Source organism: Dasypus novemcinctus, chromosome 11 (genome assembly GCF_030445035.2).
Source record: "Dasypus novemcinctus isolate mDasNov1 chromosome 11, mDasNov1.1.hap2, whole genome shotgun sequence".
Classification (NCBI taxonomy): domain Eukaryota; kingdom Metazoa; phylum Chordata; class Mammalia; order Cingulata; family Dasypodidae; genus Dasypus; species Dasypus novemcinctus.
Window position 1 is genome coordinate 100,954,913 of NC_080683.1, and position 19,646 is coordinate 100,974,558.

Sequence of the window (19,646 nt, forward strand, 5' to 3'; positions counted from 1 at the left end):
CCTTCCATATAAGGTCATTTTCCAGTTGCATCATCAGTTGGTAGTTGATAGTGGTCCCTCATTGCCAGGGAGGCTCATCCCCGGGTGTCATGTCCCACGCTGGGGGGAAGGCATTGCATTTACATGCTGAGTTTGGCTTCGAGACTGGCCACATTTGAGTAACATGAAGGCTGACAGAAGGAAATTCCCAGGCACAAAGTTGCTCTAGGCCTTGTTATTATTTAGGGTTTATCAGCTCACAAGCATAGTCATTAGTATCAGGGGCTCACTGTTGAACCCTCACTCCCTCCCGGTCCCCACCACTGTACCTGGGAGACTGTCGTTGCTCCCCTAGGGACCACGACAGAGCACCACTGGCCAGGAACCCAGTACCCCCCCTACTGTGGTTTTTAATTGTTGCCACTATGAGTATATCCAAACATTGCCATGCACCCTGGACATATGTTCTGTACCGCTCCCTGTCAGTCATATATCACCTGTCATTGGTATCCCATACCAGTATCCCTCCATTGCCATTGTTGAAACACTCTGTGATCCAGAACTCCCCGAAATTTGAAGCCCAATATAATGTCATGGTCCCTTACTAGGGAATGGCATATAGCGATGAGTTTAAAGGATAGATAAAGAACTTGGATAAAGTTAGATAAAGAACTTAGATAAAGAATGTTGACTTGAAAAAATTCCACATCCTATTTTTTCTTTTTTTTTTTTCTTTTTTTTTTTTTTTTCCCCCCCCCCTAATTATTCAGCTTTTCTTCACAGGAGTCCTAGACCACAGCAATGTATATATATAATATACAGCACTCCCACACATCCACCAGAAAACCTTTTCCCTTCCACAGTGATACTCTTACGCCCTATTCATATCATACTCTTACGCCCTATTCATATCATACTCTTACGCCCTATTCATATCATCTAAATCTTTTCACTACACTAAAGTTTAATTTTTTTTTTCTCTGTGTTACCCTAGGATAGTTTTCCAGCACGATTTGGAGGAATTCACTTTGTGAACCAACCGTGGTATATCCATGCCCTATACACCGTGATCCGGCCGTTCCTGAAGGAGAAGACTCGGAAAAGGGTATTTTTTTGCTCCCTCATTTAATCAATTATGATGCACACGATGGAATGATACTGGCCATGGTAAAATGTGCCCATAAATTGTACAAATACATTCAACATAAAAGGTATTCAAAATGTCTGGACAATGTATCTATGAAAGAAAGCAGCTCATCTACTTTCTCACAAAAGAGAGAACACTTTAGCATATTCATTGTATATAAAATCTCACTTAAAGGCGTCCCCCAAAATCTTTTATGACATATTATTGTTTTATTAATATACAACTTCAAATAATATTTATACCAAAGTTATCATTTTTATGTTGATTAATAGGTATTTGTTATTTCACAATATATCTTGCTTTGATTACACTGAATTTTGTGTTATCTAACATAATTGTTAGTAATGACTGTCATGATTAGTCACACAATTTGGAAAGAGTGCTCATGTGTAGATATTTGAACATTTCTTTAAATTACAAGTTACTTGAATTCTCTTTAAGATTGCTTCATCTAACGATGAGGATAATCATAGTACATGCAACAGAAATTTTGCTTTCTGAAAGATTATAATTTTTGCAAAACATTTAGCGAAGCGCATGGTACATGGCAGTACTAAATACAATTCAATGTTATTATTAATAATATAGAGATTAACAATGCATTTTAATGCACATCTTATTTAATTCTCCCAAGAGTTCTGAAAAATAAACTTAGTAAGCATTAGCTGCTTTTTCACAGCTGAGGAAAGTGAGTCTCAGGATGGATAAGTATGTGCTTACTCAACATGCAGATGTGCAGTTGTGGAGCTGATATACAAACCCACATCTCTGGCTCCAAATTTGGGGCTATTTTTACCACCCATCTGTATCCACTATTCAAATGATTAATTCCACAGTAAAAAGTACTTATTTCTAAAACTATATGGAAGATCATTTCCCATATGTATAAATGACTGAGAAGACACTTGAGGTATTGCAGGGCCCATTGGGAGTGGGCTAGTGTAGCCACTGCATGTGTCTGAAGCAAACAGTACGAAACAGATGGTTAAATGTATATGAGTTTGTTGAAAACATTCTAATAGTTTAGGATTGTAAACAGTCATAATTTATGTTCGGAGTCATTTCTGCCATCGAGAACCAAATTAATTCACATTTAACAATCCAAAAAGTATGTTTTAGTGCCTTATAAATACCCCTTTCAAATTTTATGAAGGGTGAGTAAGGTAATCTAAACACCTGCTGGGAACTTTTAGTACAAACTATACTAGCAAGTGCTGCTATAGCATTCCCTCTATGCCACATGTTGCTCTAATTACTGTACATATGTTAATTTAATCTTTACAATGACACTTTGGAATAATGTTATTTTCCTCATTTTAGAGTTGGGAAAATGAGGCACAGAAAGTTCTGCAATTTGTTCTGGGTCATGGCTAATAGGTTGCCAAGGTATGTGGATATACAGGGAAGAGACTTCCAGGCAGAGGGGATAGCAAAGGTCCTTAGGAAGGACCATGCTTGGTGAACTTGGCCAACTGCAAGGGGGCGAGCAAAGCTGAAGCAGAGTGAGGAAAGAAGATAGCAGAACTAATTAAAACAGAGGAAAACCTAAAAGTAAAATTTTACCAGTGGAGTAATTGAAATGCATCCTTATTGCCCAACTTTAGAAGTACAGTTCACATGCAAGAGTTCCAAAATAGCATCATCATATAATATGTATTTTCAACAAATCTTGGATTTTGAGAAATAATGGTCTCATATTTTATGAAAATTAAAGCAATAAATACCTAATGTAATGTAATGTAACAAAATAATTATGTAATAAATGAGAAGGTGAGAGGTGCTTTTAAAAATGAAGCATGGGAGAGTCATAAGATTTTCCAAATTGGGGAGAGTTGCAATTTCAAATAAGTTCTATGAGGGAAGGTCTTCCTGACAAGGGGACTTTTACCAAAGACTTGCAAGATGTGGGAGAACAAGCCTTGGGGACATCTGGGACAAAATCTCCAAGTAACAAGAAATACCCCATGCAAATGTCCTGAGACAAGTGTATGCAAAGCATGTTTAAGCAGGAAGTGAGGAGTAGGAGATGCAGTCAGAAAACCTGTTCATGTTCATATATGGCCTTAAAGGGCTTTAACCATAAGAAAAAGGGGAAGTCAGTGGGCGAAATGTGAGCAGAGTGACATGATCTGACTTATGTTTGATATGGTCATTCTGGTTGCTGTGTTTAGAATAAAGTCTAAGGGACAAGAGTGGAAGTAGAGATATCAGTTAGGAGGCTATTGCAATAATACAGTTGAGGGACGATGGTAACTTGAACTACATTATAGAGGAAGAGATGGTCAGAAGTGATTGCACTCAGGATGCATTTTGATGTTAGTACCAGAAGGAATTGCTGACAAATTAGATCATGAAAAGAGTAAAGGATGAGTCCCAGGTTATAGTCTGAGCAACTGGAAAGATGGTGATAACATTAACTCATGCTAGAAGCAGGGAGGAGCAGATTATAGAGTTCAGTTTTGGACATGTTAACTCTGAAGTGCCCATTGAACATTTAAGTGGAGATATATACCGAGTACAGAAATACCAATGTGGCATTTAAGGGAGAGTTCTGGATTCAAGATATAAATTTGTTAGTGTATAGAGGTTATTTAAAGTCACTGAAATTGATGAGATCACCAAGGAGTGGGTATAGTTCAAGAAGAGAATAAATGCAAGAACTGAGGTCTGGAGCTTTCTGACTGTAAGATGCTGGGGTGAAGAGATGTAGTAAGGTAGGAAAAACCAAAAGCATCTAAAGTCCTGAAAGCCAGGTATAGAAATTGCTTCAATGAGAACAATCATCTACTGTATCCAGTGCTACCGAGACTTCAAGAAAAATGAGGACTGGGAATCGAATACTGATTTTAGCAATGATCCCCCATTCCATCTCATAGCCTTGATAGTAGGTGTTTTGGTGTTGTGCTGAGGGGTAATTCCTGTTTGGATTGGATTTAGGAGAAATGGGAAGAGAGTCTTTGAACAATGACTATAGACAACTCCTTTGATGAGTTTTGCTATAAAGGAAGGAAAGAAATAAGGTAACAGTTGAAGGCGGAAGTAGGCCCGGAGAGGTTTCATGTGGGGGTTGGGGTGCATTGGTGTCAGCCTATTTGTTCTCTAATGGAAAAGATCCATCAGAGAGGGAAAAAAAATTGATGATTAGAGAGAAAGAAGAGAAAATTGCTTGAGAAATATACTGACTAGAGAAGAAAGGGTGGATTCTAGTGGACAGGTGGAGTGGTTGGGATTCTAGTGGACAGGTGGAGTGGTTGGTCTTTCTGGGGCTTATCCTTCCATTGAACCGGGAGCTAAAACAAAGCATAAGGACATAGAGGCTGGTGGGTACATCTCATCTTGTTGCTCCATTTTCTCAGTGAAAGAGGAAGCAAGGCCAAAAGCCAAAACTGATGCTGAGGGAGGAGGTAATAAGAGTGTTAAAGAACAGAGAGGGGAAAGCGGATTTGGCTCAACTGATAGAGTATCCGCCTACCACATAGGAGGTCCAGGGTTCAAACCCAGGGCCTCCTGGCCTGCGTAGTGAGTTGGCTCATGTGCAGTGCTGATGCTTGCGAGGAGTGCCCTGCCATGCAGGAGTGTCCCCCACGTAGGAGAGTCCTACTTGCAAGGAGTGTGCCCCTCAAGCAGAGCCGTCCCACACGAAAAAACACAGCCTGCCCAGGAGTGGTGCCACACACACAGAGAGCTGACACAGCAAGATGATGCAACAAAAGGAGACACAGATTTCCAGTGCCTCTGAGAAGAAGGCAGACACAGAAGAACACGCAGTGAATGGACAGAGAGAGAGAGAACGTGGGGGTGGGGGGGGGGAATGGTGAAGGGAAGAGAAATAAATAATAAATCTTTAAAAGAAAAAAAAGAACAGAGAAGAAGTAGAATGCTATCGTTACACCTTCTCCACAGGTTTACTAACATGACAGTTGCATAGCTTGAAGGAGATTTCTAACATGAAGAAACATATCTGACAAATTAAAGATTATATACCTGATAAAATAATGGCTTGAGGTGCTAAAACTTGACTTTTCCAGGACAATTCTTTACATTTCTTATGAGAAGAGCCCTAGGGGTATGTGTGTGTGTGTGTATGTTGCTTCCCTGGACATAAATGCAGGCTTTTGTGCTCTGTAAACAGGGCTTGGAGGGTTGATGAGGGCTCAAGTATACAATTGTGAAGTATATAGGCCTTTAATCTTTCCCCCCCTTTTCAGCTCCACTGCTCCCTGGGGCTTACTGCTCTACTCAACGCTCTGAGCCCAGAATCCCCGTTGTTCTATGGAGCAGACTAGCATCTTTAACCTTCACAGCCCTCATACCATGTCATCCAGGCTGCCATCTTCATTGCCTATTTCCACCAAAGACCTTCTTTCACTGTCACAGAATTTGTTAAATTACTTAATTGGTGAAGCTCATTCCTCTCATTTCATGTTGTAGACCAATCTGTCTTTGTTTTTCTGCACACTTACTTGAGTGGATTCTAAAGGTACAAAATCCAAAGATGAATGTGTTAGCTTATTCATTTTGAAACTGAAGTATGCAATTATTTTGAAGCCACTTATAAACTACAATTCTTAAATAAATTTTATATTGATTTATATGAGATATCACCAATGCCTTATAGAAAAGCCTGGTCACTTTTGAGACTGAATGAAAGAAGAGAAAAGGGGTAGCAGTTTATGGAGAAACAAATCTTGTGTATATGGTTTGAGTGCTTCTCTAGTTTAAAAAGCTCTAGCTAGCTAATAATACCAATAATTGATATTTATGTACTGTTTAACATTTTTACTTTATCACCGCTTTTCCTTTTGGACAATAGCTGTGGATATCTCTGGTAGAAAAGATTCTGGCAACATTACAGAACATTAGTCCTTTTGGGACATGAGCCCTCACTCAACTTTCATTATGACAATGCTAATACACTTCTTCTATTTATGTCACACACTTTGACTATAAAGCAGCAATTTAGTGAGTATAGTATTCTTATTTTTTATAGATGATAAAAAGAAAGCCACACTGGTGAGAGCTTTAGGCTTGATAACTGCAATAGGCTCTGTAATTGATAAGTCCCTTATGAGAAGGGTTGTCTGAATAGCATTCATTATGCACATCATCAGGTTTGTTCAACTAATACCAGCATGACATACAGATCAATACACGCATCATAATCTGCTCATGCCCCTGACTATGAGACAGAGAACCAGATTTTTTATTCAGTCCAATAACTCTGATTTTCTAGAAATTACTTAAAATCCTTGAGCCTCAATTTTTCTGTATGAAGTTGTAGGATAATTACTGGCCCTGCTTGTTTCAGAGTGCAGGGAAATGCTTACATATGTTAAAACCCTTACCTTGGCTCTCCGTATCCCCTCGTCCGGATCCCCCAGCATCTGAATAGTACTTACTCTCCTCTGTGTGTTTCCCCCTGCCCCTGTTCATTTATTTGTAGATATTTTTGCATGGCAACAATCTGAACAGTCTACACCAACTAATTCATCCTGAGATCTTGCCCTCTGAGTTTGGAGGAATGCTGCCCCCTTATGACATGGGCACATGGGCAAGGACACTGCTGGACCATGAGTATGATGATGACGGCGAATATAATGTGGACTCCTACAGCATGCCACTGAAGGAGGTAGAAAAGGAACTGTCCCCCAAGTCCATGAAGAGGTATGCTCGAGGGAGGTTGGGAGGTGGGCTGGGGGCAGCCTGAGTCTAACTCCAGGCTGTATATTTTCCTGGCAGAGGTTTCTGGTGGGATTTTAAAGCTTCTCTGGCTTCCATGTTGTGGTATCTATGAAGTGTGAGTCAAAGACAAGGTCGTTTAAGATAAGCCCAACTCCACGTTTTTCCAAATTCAGACAATGCAGCAGAGGCCTTAAAAGTCATCAGACTGCACCCTGAGGAATCCAGGGTGCTGGTGGGGTGCCTTGGGCCCAGCAGGTAGGAAGCAGAAAGTACCTATCTCCAATGTGATAAGGAAAACCCTGTTTTTAAATTATTGGATTTCTATGTAAAATTTCCTTGGAAGAAATGAATCCATGGCAAACACACACGTACACACACACACATGCCTGCACGCATACACACTGGTCAATTCATAACACTACACTCAAAGCTTATGCTTCCTTGTCAGTATCTCTGCTAAGTCCCTGTTTAAATTTCTGACCAGGGAAATGGACTTGGTCCAGCGGTTAGGGCGTCCGTCTACCATATGGCAGGTCCGCGGTTCAAACCCCGGGCCTCCTTAACCCGTGTGGAGCTGGCCCACGCGTAGTGCTGATGCGTGCAAGGAGTACCCTGCCATGCAGGGGCATCCCCCGCTTAGGGGAGCCCCAGTGCAAGGAGTGCGCCCCATAAGGAGAGCCGCCTAGCGTGAAAGAAAGTGCAGCCTGCCCAGGAATGGTGCCGCACACATGCAGAGCTGACACAACAAGATGACGCAGCAAAAAAAGAAACATAGATTCCAGTGCCACTGACAACAACAGAAGCGGACAAAGAAACAATACACAGCAAATAGACACAGAGAACAGACAACCGGGGTGGAGGGGGAAAGGGGAGAGAAATAAAAAAATATATCTTAAAAAAAAATTTCTGACCACTCCCAGGACAATATACTCTACTTACCTAGAGCTCTAATTTTACCCATGAGGTAGACGGACGCCCTAACCACTGGGCCAAGTCCACCGCCTAGAGCTCTAATTTTTATAAAGTTCCTTGTTGAGTCAGAGTCTGACTCCCTGCTTTGACTCGGCATTCTTGCGCTTGTTTTCTTTCAATCAAGGCATGTTTACTGAACACGTGCTCTGCAATGGGCTCTTTCTCAAGTGTTTTGGGTCGAGATGTGCATCAGTCTTTAGTCTGTGGTGCAGCGGGAGGAATGGCAGACACACAGCAATGCCTATCTCATCCTGCATGGGCTTTCCAGCTCTGGGTTTGCTTTCTGTCGCAAATAAGAAGTGTACTGCTCGAGCTTCCCCAGACCATGCCAGCCCAGGGTTCAGCTGAATCACACCACCAGTAACAAATGTTTGTTTCTCTGGTTCATTTCCCAACCAGAGAGATGCAGGCACCACGGCCCCATCAAGTCTCTCCTCACCTGAACTGGGGCAGCACACCAAGGCCTCCCAAGCAACACCCTGGGAACCAGGCAGCAGCCCTCTCAGATGAACATGAAAGCCTTGCAGCCCTTTCTCTGGCTGTGGTTTGGCGTGACTGTTCTTTAAGGCTGTCCTCTCCTTTGCTGCTACTGCTGCTATTGTGTATGTGTGTGTGTGTGATGACGTCCTTCCCCAGGAAGCTGCACAACGCCATAGAGAGAAGGGAAATGCCAGAGACATTCCCTGCTTTAGCTTCTCTAATTAAAAAGCTCGTGTTTGAGCCAAGCTGAGGCCTCTTGACTCCTTTCTCTTAGAACAGGGGTTCTCTGAAGGGGTTCTGTTAAATGCTAAAAATTGTATGCAAAGTGGTGGATGTGAAGGTATGTGCATTCGGTGCACTTCTTTTTTTTTGGAAAGAGGGCCTGTAGATTATCAAACTCTCAAAAAGTTTTCTTAAACAAAAATGATTGAAAGCAACTGCCTAATGGCAGTCCTTTTAATAAACATAATAATCCTAATAGTAGTTGTAATGAGCAGAGCTACTGTTTACTGAGTACTTACCAGAATTAAGGCCCTTAGTATGTGACTTTTTTACATTAATTTACTTAATCCACACAGCCACCCTATTAGATATTATTTTCCCAAAGTTCCATAGTAAGTATATGATGGAACAGGGGTTCCAGTCCACGAGGTATGGAGTCTTTCATTCTTGTTGACATAAATGCTCCCTACCCTGCTGGGACAGTGTGGCACAGAACCCCCTCCCTCTGGGGCTGGGTTATGTAAAGGTTTGGATGTGCTGTAGGCTTCTCCTTTGCTAACTAACAGTGCCATTTTTTCAGCCGCTCCTCCCATGCCATAGACCCATTGTGATCTGTTTCTCTGAGCGCATCTCTCTTAATGCTGCACAGCCTTAGCCATGCTCCCATCACCTGCCCTTTGCTCACCCACACTCCACCCAAAACCTCTTCACAGGTTTCTCTGCTTCCACTCTTACTGTGCCCTTTCCCATTTATTATCCAGTGGCAGTCCAAAAGATCTTTTAAAAAGTGAATCAGATCACTTCTCTTCTCTACTTTAAAAATGTGACTGGCTGCCGAGGATGTGTGAATAAAGTTAACTGTGGGTCGTGACTCATGGAGTGCGCTGCCATCTGACCCTGCCCCCCTCAGGCAACGAAGCTCATTTCAGCCTCTCCCTCCTCCATTCCAGACACAAGAGCCTTCCTTCTGCTCCTCTAGCCTCTCTGGCTTGTTCCTATCTCAGGGCCTTCATACTCGTCATCACCACTGCCTGGGTTGCTCTTTTCCTGCTTCTTCAGATGGCCAGCCCAGTCAGAGGTCACCTCCTCAAGAGAGTCATTTGGTCTTATTGACCACCCAGTGTTAATCAGCTCTACCTCCCTCCCTTTTCTAGTCACTCCCCACTGATCATTCTGCTTTATGTATTTTCTTCATAGCACTGATTGCCCACTCAATGCAAGTTCCTGATGTCAAAGGAAATAATTTACCACATATAAATTCAAATTTAATTTAAAATTTGAATTTATAATTTATTATAAATAAAAGAGGTTATGGAGAGAGAAAAACTGTTCCTGAGAAGAGAGATCTCTAACCAGGAAAGTGAGAGATAGCATCTGGTCACAGATGCATAAAAAGGCCTTTGGGGAATTTCCAAGAGGGAGGTTGCAATGACTACCTGACATTAGCGGTCCTTATAATATAGGGGTTCTTAAAAAGAAGGGAGCAGGTTACACTGGTTAGTATGGTATGCTTGTTCCTTCTGAGAAGCTGTTGCTCCTGGACTCGAGACTGGTTTAACACCCGTGTGCTAAACTGAAATTCTATAGGGTGCCCCTGCGGTCAATTATTTCCTTCTTTTGAAAAATCCTTTCTTGAGAAAGGGTCCTTCCTGTCAATGCCCGATGCTGGTGGCCATTTTATTTTCTTACTGGAGATCGTGGCTTTGTCTGTCCTTTTCTCCTCTGACTCCCCCGTGTCTGGAGTAGGTCTGGCCCACAATAGGGGCTCACCTAATGTCAGCTGAATGAAGGAGTGCTCTGCAGTCTGACGGGGTCTCCTTGAATGTGCAGTGCTCATAGCCGAATCGGTGATATTTGACCCTGGTATCACTGCTTGCATTTAGATGCCCAAATTCTGCCCTTGCCGGTTAGACCTCACTGGCTTTTTTTGGTTGCTGTTGTTCAGGCAGCTGAAGAGCATTGCTGACTCATATTGTGCTCCCTAAAACTATCAAGGCTTTTTTACACATCAATCTGTATACTTCTAATCCTCTATTTCAGTGTGTAGCTTTTTCTTCTGAGCACATTATTATAATTGATTAGCACCATCTTGCTAGATTTGGCTCAGTGTATCCACCCTCTTTTAGAGGTCTTTTATATCCAGATTCTCATCTCCAATTAATTAGGACATTTTGTCCTCTGCAAACTTGGCTCACAGAATCTACCTCCCAACCCTGAGGTTCTTGCTCCCCACTTCTTGTCCTTCTCCTCTTTCTTCTCTCTTGCTCCCTCTCTCACCTCTCCTCGTTCTGTCTCGTTCACACATTCAACTTTAGTCAGTCACCATTTTGAGATAGGCATCTAATTAGTGGGCTGATTAGGAGTCCAGCCATCCTTTGTTTTGGTGTAGATCTTGTACCATCTGAAGCTTTTATCCTTTTGAATGATTTAGCTAGACATGTAGGAAGCAGTCTTTACCTCTCAGTGAATTTGAGAAGGCATAGCATGGTCATATGAAAAAATGTAAAGTTCACTGGATGGTGGGTGCCTTTGAATTGCGGGGGAGGGCAGATTTTTTATTTCTGTTTCCAATGCCTAGTAGTCCTGGCCCATGATAGCAGCCATGAGCAGCATTGCTAATGTTGTGATGGAGAGAAGAGCTTCTGTTTTTATGCATAATATTCAACTTTTATTGTTACAACATGCCAAACCCTATTCTAAGTGTTTTGTATATATTGACTCATTTGCTTCTCAAAACAACTGAGAAGGTAGTGCCATCCCCCCCCCCTTTTTTTTTTTTGAAGAGGAGACTGAGTGAGGTACAGAGAAGGTTAGTGACTTCCAGGTATCACACTGATTCAAAGTAACAGGGGTAATGTTGGACCACAGGCCATTAGTGTTCCAGAGTCCATTTCCTTCACCATTGACCACTTGCCATTTGCCAGAATTTGTGCTGGCCTTACTGCTTCTGTATGACGTTCATGCTATTTTCCCCATTTTATAGAGATGGTAACAAAAATCTTGGTAAGCTTTAGAGCCTTCCCAATGTCACAGAGCTAGTAAATAGCAGAACCAGAATCAGAATAATCCAGTTCCATCCAAAATATGGCCTGTTAGCCATTATGGTATAGCACAATGATACATAGTAAGTGAATTCATGAATATTGGATAACTAAATTTAAATTATTAGTGTTCAAGAATAAAACAAAAATTTATTCATTGCAAAAACAGTAGGAGCTACATGGAGACTGTTGGTATGGGCTCTGAGTGAATGATAGATAATTCCCTCTTTTGCAACTGGAACCGACCTACTCATTAACAGATAAGACCCTGTACAAATAATGCTGCTCTTTGGAATACAAGAGTGAAAAATACCTGGACTAAAAGAACAGGGTGTTTGGAGCAATTAATTATCGAAAAATTTTTGCTGGATACCATTTCTACGAGGCTTGTTTTATTGAGGAAATTTTCTGCCTATGGAGCCAGCTTTCATCATTGACAATTTTCGTACATATGGTCTATATTTCAGTATAGAAATGATTTTGGGGGTTAACACTAAGTATTTAAATGGACATTTTGAGGTCCTGCTGTGTACCAGACCCTGTGATACACATTCTCTTTACTGTAAGGAGAGAAACTGGTAAGGTGTCTGCACATAGAGCTTGGCGACTGGCGGACACAAGGTGTCAGGTTGACACTTTAGTCCTGGAGATTAAATGAACCTTTGTCTCTTTTCACATGGGTTCAGTTTGGGAAACCAGTTTTCTCAGAGAGTCTTAAGTGAAAAAATGTTAAAGCTCTATTTACTGTTTGTGTAATGGCACACTTTTGTAAAATGTATTTTATTCATGTACTTTTTCTTAAAAAAATAATTTATCTTTGAATTTGAAAGTGCTGCAAATCTCTCTTTTCTCTCTTCCCCTTCCTCCTCCTCTTCCTCTTCCTGATCTTTCTTGTAGTCCTCTTTGTAGTCTTCCTCCTCCTCCTCCTCTTTCTTCTCTCTCGTTCCCTCTCTCACCTCTCATCTGCCTCTCTTACACATTCAACTTTAGTCAGTCACCTTTTTGAGATAGGCATCTAATTGAGAGAAAATAGTGAAAATGATTTAGGAAATAAAAACACCCCCTTTTTTTTGCTCCCACCTTCATTTTCATTCCTTCTTGAGAAACAAACTTAAGTTTATTTAAATAAAGGAGTAAATGTATCTGTTAGTCCTGTAATTATTTTGCTTTGGTAATTAGTTCTGTTGCTCTTCTTTTTCATTAGCATGTGCAATTGTACACGAGCTTATAGTCTCTTTTTGAAAGTTAATGAGGTCTGCTACAGCAATATTGCCACAGCAATACACAATTGGCTGGAATGGAGCAGCAGGGGAAAATTTCATTATCGAGGAGAATCTTAAGAGGGCAGCTGCTTCCTTAATTCTATAACTATTAAGATGGTGGTTTCCTGCCACAATGGTAACATGTTTCATTGACTTTCTTCCTTCCCTATTTCATGTAGTTTCCTAATGATGAATTGAGCTATAATTATCAGCTACCATCAAGGGGAGGTGTAAGAGGTTTTCAAAATATTTGTTTCCAGGAGAAGATGTGGCTCAAGCAGTTGAGCCCCTGTTTCCTACATGAGAGTCCCCAGTTTGGTTCCCTGGTGCCTCCTTAAAAACAAAAAAACAAACGCAAGGAAATAAATGAAAAAACCAACTCAGGGGAGCTGATGTGGATCTGTGGCTGAGCACAGGCTTCCCACATGCAAGTGCCCTGCCCTAGTGCCTAGTGCCCTAGTGCCTAAAAAAAAAAAAAAATTGCATTCCTTATCATAAAGGAGTGCTGCTGCCCAAACAAGAGGGGAGTCTACTTTTTAGAACATTGAAAGCATTTCATAAAATTTTCAACATTAATATTGATTTCTTGGGATGTCCCAGTGGGAAATTTAACAAAAATCACATTAAGCTTTTGCTTTTGCCATATTGCAATCATTAAAAATATGAAATGGTGATTTTAAAAAATGTACATTCATCTTGAATTTGTTCCACTGAACCTTTTAAGACAATAATCAAGTCCCCTATCCTTTCTCTTTTAATTGTCAATGTATTAATAATATTTTTCCACTTGGGAATATTTTATTAGAATACATTTTTCCTATACTAGATATTCTTCCTATCTCAAGGCAAAGACTGTTATTGTCTATTTAAAGGTCATGGGAAATTGTTTTGTCACTATAATGCAAAACACCACCAGAAGTGTTTCTCTCTTTAAATGTGCAGCATTCTCAGCTCAGAAATTCCTTGATGTAGGGGAAGATCATCCCACTTCCCTGGGAGAAATGATAATGAAGGGAAGACAGAGATGAGAATGTCTGTGTGATTATTTAGTATTAGCTGAGTGACACCGGCTTTTTTCTTTCCAGATCCCAATCAGTAGTGGATCCAACAGTACTAAAACGCATGGATAAAACTGAGGAGGAAAACATGCAACCTTTGCTCTCTCTGGACTAATAACATCTTGGAATATCCCCCTGGATTAAGAAAGGAAGGTACATGTTTTCAGTAACAAGGACAGCACTGTGGAAGAATTGCCAGCTGGAAACTTATTTATTCATGTTAATGTAGCATAATATATAATAAGGTGTCAGGCTTTCCCAGTGACCTGAACCATGGGTGCCCCGGGATGGATTAAAAAAAAAAAGTCAATAATTTATTCTGTAAGTGCCAAGTTCTTTGTAAATACAATGTAATCTTAAAGTCAAGTTTGTAAAATTTTCGTAGTAACTTAATTTGGAAAATATTTACTCAGAAGCTCATGCCAGTGATATGAACTCTAACAAAAAACAGAAAAGACACATAAAAGATCAAAGCTAAGTAACTGTAGCTGTTTCCTAGGAAGCCATATTTCAGCTATCATGGTGATTGTTTCATGTTTTTCTCTGAAGCTCTGTCAGTATTCAATGAAATGTTCTTTTAAGAGGCACAGGAAACTAGATGACTCTAGGAAATTATAATGTTAAGTGTATTTCCTGTCTAGTGATTTTCATTTCACAGAAAATGTGTCTGAGCAACCATCACTGGCCTTGAGTTTTGGAGACAAGGAATGGCAGATCAGCTGGTAAACTGAACACTTGAACTCTTCTATGTTGTTTAATTCCTGGAGTCTTGTGAAAAGATATGTTCCCTTGGCTAAAAGAGTGAATTCTTTTTAAACTGCTGTCTTCACAATGTGCCCTTTATTCAATATCCCTTTGTCTCCCTGTCTGATGTACTTTGAGAACTTTTTCCTTCAAAACTCTTTCTACCAAGAGGAAGAACTCATACATGAATAGTGTTTTGAGAGCTAATTTTGGGCATAAAATTTGCCACTTAGAGATAAGGGGCTAATTTCTAATTCTTGTGCACTGGTTGAAATATATATTCACACACACATATGTATTTTTACTATGCTCAATAAATCCTTGATGTGACAGGCTTATAAAATAAATCATACATAATCAATGGTTTTAGATACTTTATAGATTATTATATGAGATGCTAACTTGGGAAAACCTCTTCCACTAAAGCTAACGAAAATGAGATGTAATAAAACAGACTTTCAGTGAACATATTTTAACTTTATAACATTTGCATTTAGTTTGTAGTCTTTTTCTCAGATTCAAATTAATTTTTCTATTATTCTAGTTATACTTACACATTTTCTTTTCAGAAAAGATTGAATGAAGGCATTGTATCTAGGTGACATAAAGGAAGCATCTGATGGCATCTGAGATAGCATATTATAGTTTAAATCTAGACTTGGAGTCTTTGTTATTTAAAGTTTGTTTTTCATAAAAATTCTGTAATTATAACAAATTTTAAAAATCATACTTTAAATTTCAAATTCCAATGTGAAAAGGCAAGATTTTTACCACCTTTTCAGAGTGATATATTTGGGAATTGAGAATTTACCATTAAAATATTCTTTTAGGAGAAAAATAACTCAAGAAACTCTTGGAAACTGACAGAAATAAAGGCATTTACATGTTTTTTAGCCAAAGGCTTCAAAAATTTCAGTTATAATTTTACAGCAAAAAATTCTCAAAAGCAACGTTAGTACACCAGTCTGTAGTGTACCAATGGACTGTTAGTGTTTGTGAAAGTATTTAAATTAATATGAATGAAAGATACATTAAGAATGCCAACCTCTAATCAAGAGCAGATTAATAGGGAAACGGACTTTGGCCCAGTGATTAGGGCGTCCGTCTACCATATGGGAGGTCCGCGGTTCAAACCCCGGGCCTCCTTGACCCGTGTGGAGCTGGCCATGCGCAGTGCTGATGCGCGCAAGGAGTGCCGTGCCACACGGGTGTCCCCCGCGTGGGGGAGCCCCACGGGCAAGGAGTGCGCCCGTGAGGAAAGCCGCCCAGCGTGAAAGGAGAAGGCAGCCTGCCCAGGAATGGCGCCGCCCACACTTCCCGTGCCGCTGACGACAACAGAAGCGGACAAAGAAACAAGACGCAGCAAACAGACACCAAGAACAGACAACCAGGGGAGGGGGGGGAAATTAAATAAATAAATAAATCTTTAAAAAAAAAAAAAAAAAAGAGCAGATTAATAATTAAGGTCAGGTACCATTGCTGTACCCATGAATAGTGTAGAGATTGGAGTGAGTTGAGGGAAAAAGAACCACAGCAATTCTATATTTGAAAGAACCCTAACCATTGTTTTGTGTGTGTGTGTTTTGTTTGTTTTTACATTTTTGCTCACCTGTCATTTATTTTATAGCTTTAAGCTTTTTGTATTATATAAACACATATTAGGCAATATGACAACTAGAACAAAAGAGAGAATACCTGAGTTCAAAAGAGCAATCAACTTTTGATTTATTAATACATGTGTTTCTCTTGATGCACATGGCTTATTGCCAATTTTCAGAATTCTACCAGCTTCAGATGTCAACCAGTAGAGTCAGCTTCATTCTCCATCAGAAGGTTGGTGTCATATAGAAAAAATAACTAGAAAGTCATATTCTATTTGTATACCAATTTAAGAATATTTAGCAGTCACACTATCTCCCTACTCACATTCGGAAACTTTGCACTGGCATTGCTGCTTTTCTCCTCTTCTCCCTTCTGCTATTCTTCAAATGAGCAGTTGAGAGTAGGCAGGATTCTGTAAAACATTTAAAAGTGAGTAAACAAAATAGAACAATGATGCCTTCTGAAATTGCTAGATCTAGTTCAGTCTGTGAATAAATTGATTTTTCATTAATATTCTTGAAACTGCTTAGTCAAGGGATATGTGTTCAATTTTATACATTTTCCTCTCAGCCCCAGCTGGCTAGCATGGTTTAAAAATTGTTCTTTCCCTCATGTGATTTTCTGTGCCATGTACTTAGGCTTACTGTTACACTACCTAGTATATGTCAAACCCTGTATTCTTTCATTTTAGTTGTAATGTTACATCTGCATCACACACAAATACTAGGTGGTCTGCCCTAATGAATTTGCTTCTCTATTTTTAGGGCTTTGTTTGCTTTTTCAGTTGTATTGTTACTTAAAATTTGTAGATTTCAAAAAGTTACCACATTTCATTTGGAATAAGCCAATAACCAATTTACTTCTTTCAACCCACCTGCTCCACCTTCTATTTCTTATATCTTTTCTTCCGGTTGCTTAAGGGGCAGCTTCTTCCAAAGCTGGTTTAAAAATGAAAAACTCTCTTATCATGTTATCAGTGATCTTTGCACACATTTTGACTGATATTTTAAAAAGGAAGAAATTATCAGGAAAATATACTCTAAGAAATACGAAGAAGTGCCTCTTTAAAAATGGAATAAAGCAGTGATACTGGAATATGTATTCTATTTGTACTCTCTTTCAAAAACAGTAAATGCATACATCTTTATTGTAAAGATGAAATATATATATATCATTAGGAGAAGGATGTTTGAGACCTTGCTTTGAGTATTTTCATACAGTATTAAGTCTTTGTTGTATAGGTTGAATACAATACATTAATATGTGTTATTACCAAACCTGGCACCATGCTAAAACAATATATAAGTACTAAATAGAGTTTTGCAAGTAACACTTGAAAATGGGAATGCATGATTCATTTTATTTCAATAAAAGTTTGCATAAGGATAGGCAGATACATTCCTTAAGTCTTTTCAAATAAAATGCTTGTTTACCTCAGAGTACTGAAAATCCATACATTCATAAACAAGAAGCCATGCAGCTAGGTTCTCTTTAATATTGCTCACTAGGTCACATTGGTAATTAAGCTTTTGAAGTTTCTGTAATATTCTGGAGGGAACAGAAAGTCCCTGTATTACATTAAGAAATGGAAAGCTGTTATTGATTTCACAGAACACATTTCTAACTCTTCACAAAAATCTTTAGACCATGACAGTGTGTCTTCAGAGAAAGGCTTCCTTTGCTTCTCCAAACAATCTAAAAGTCTATGGACATGTATATTGTTCTTTACATAAGTTATATCAGGAAAACCTGCTGAGAGGCTGCATTATCTCATTTGTATATATTCATTAGTGATAATTCGAAAAGTTGCCATTAGTGCTGGGACATTTCAGAAAGACTGGCATTACACAAAATAAAATGTGCAGAGCTCTGGCATGATATCTGATTTTTGCATTTACCACATCAATGAAGCTAATAGTGGTATATTCCATTTTATATAGGCTATAGAGATTTATAGCCTAAAAAATTGCGGTATACTTTAAATTTGTGAAGACAGTAGATCATGCAAGTTAACAGGTTATATATACACATATGCTGGTACAAAAGTAGAAGATTGGCTAAATATTCAGGATGTGTAATTATCCTTCAGTGGTGAAAAGGATTTGCTTTTTGTTTTATTTTAAAAAGTAGTTTTTCAATATATTGTATTTAATATTAAAACCCTTGACACTATTTACTATCCGAAATGGGGCAAATAAGTAGAATTATAAAAGGAAGTGTTGGCTTTGTGATATTATTATATGATTATCATACTAACTTAGAGATGGTGATTTTTTCATGAATTCAATTTTGTTAATTTTAGATGGCACTTGAATGTTAATACCAAACATGAGCCATGATGTTTGTTCAGTACTAAGTGTGGAATATAATTCCCACAGACCATAGGAAAAAAATTATAAAATAGCAGTTCAGTGATTTGAAACACTCAAACTGACTTTTTCTTCTAAAAGAAGGAGTAGTGTGAGTGATACTACAGAAATAAAACCATTATTTAGAGGCAAAACAATTATAGGACATATAAATAAATGTACTTTTATTTTTATGGTAAATAGTGGTGGACATTGTTACAGTTTAGAAGGTATTTGGTCAATATTTGATTTAGTCTCAAGTCTCAATTCAAGTATTTATGCCTTTAATGATATCTGTGCATTTCTTCTGTCAAGATAGTTTTCAAGCTTGGTGAAAGGGACCTAGATGAAAAGCAACTAAAATAAATTTTAATCAGAAGCTTAAGAGTGAATCAATCCACAACTATTTCAAAACATTATAATGGACAATAATTGATTTACAGTCAAAATTGGCTTACATTTGCATTATAGTTGGTTTAGATTCAAAGAGTTGCCACATTTCAGTTTTTTCAGGGTTCCCATGTTCATATTGGTCTAGAAATTACCCAAAAAAACCAAATAGTTTGGGTTTTTAAAACTGTCCAGAAGAAAAAATGTCTAAGCGGAAAGTATACAAGTCCTTAATGAGAATACCAAGCATACTATTTACTCTTCTGGTCAAATTCCTTTGAACTTTCATGGGAGGTCTTTATTCTAATACAATATTATAAACAATATAATTTAATTTTTTAATAAGTTCACATTTCTCATTTTTAAGAACCATTTACTTCACATATAGTGAATGTTGCATTTGGTAGTACTGGGTGTAAATCTGTGAAATGGGAATTTCTAAAATTTGTCTAAAAATAGAAAAATTTTATTTGGAAACAAATTGTGCCTATCTGTTAAGGTTAGCATACCTGAACTTTTCTGATAGTCCTATCTTTGTGGCGTAAAGAGAAAACTAGATAATTAGTTTCAACAAAGTGACATTATCAATAGTCCATAATTTCTTAGTAAGCTAACTTTTAAATTGCATAATATGACTAATATTTCCATATCTCTCTATAAAATTATTGGATTAGGGAAGGGAATAAATTGAGAAATTTTAATTTACCGAAACATTTATT

At 38.8% G+C, this 19,646-nt stretch overlaps 1 protein-coding gene across 2 annotated transcripts in view; it reads left to right on the forward strand.

Moving 5' to 3' along the window:
- The window catches only part of CLVS2 (clavesin 2), a 106,402-nt gene extending 90,369 nt beyond the window's left edge, over nt 1–16,033 (forward strand). For both annotated transcript variants that reach the window (XM_058307357.2, XM_058307358.2), the window contains 3 exons: nt 974–1,084; nt 6,570–6,790; nt 13,871–16,033. In XM_058307357.2, the coding sequence (XP_058163340.1) occupies nt 974–1,084; nt 6,570–6,790; nt 13,871–13,958 (420 nt within the window). In that variant the 3' untranslated portion in view covers nt 13,959–16,033. The remainder of the gene's footprint in view (nt 1–973; nt 1,085–6,569; nt 6,791–13,870) is intronic.
- Nucleotides 16,034–19,646: the final 3,613 nt, after the last annotated feature.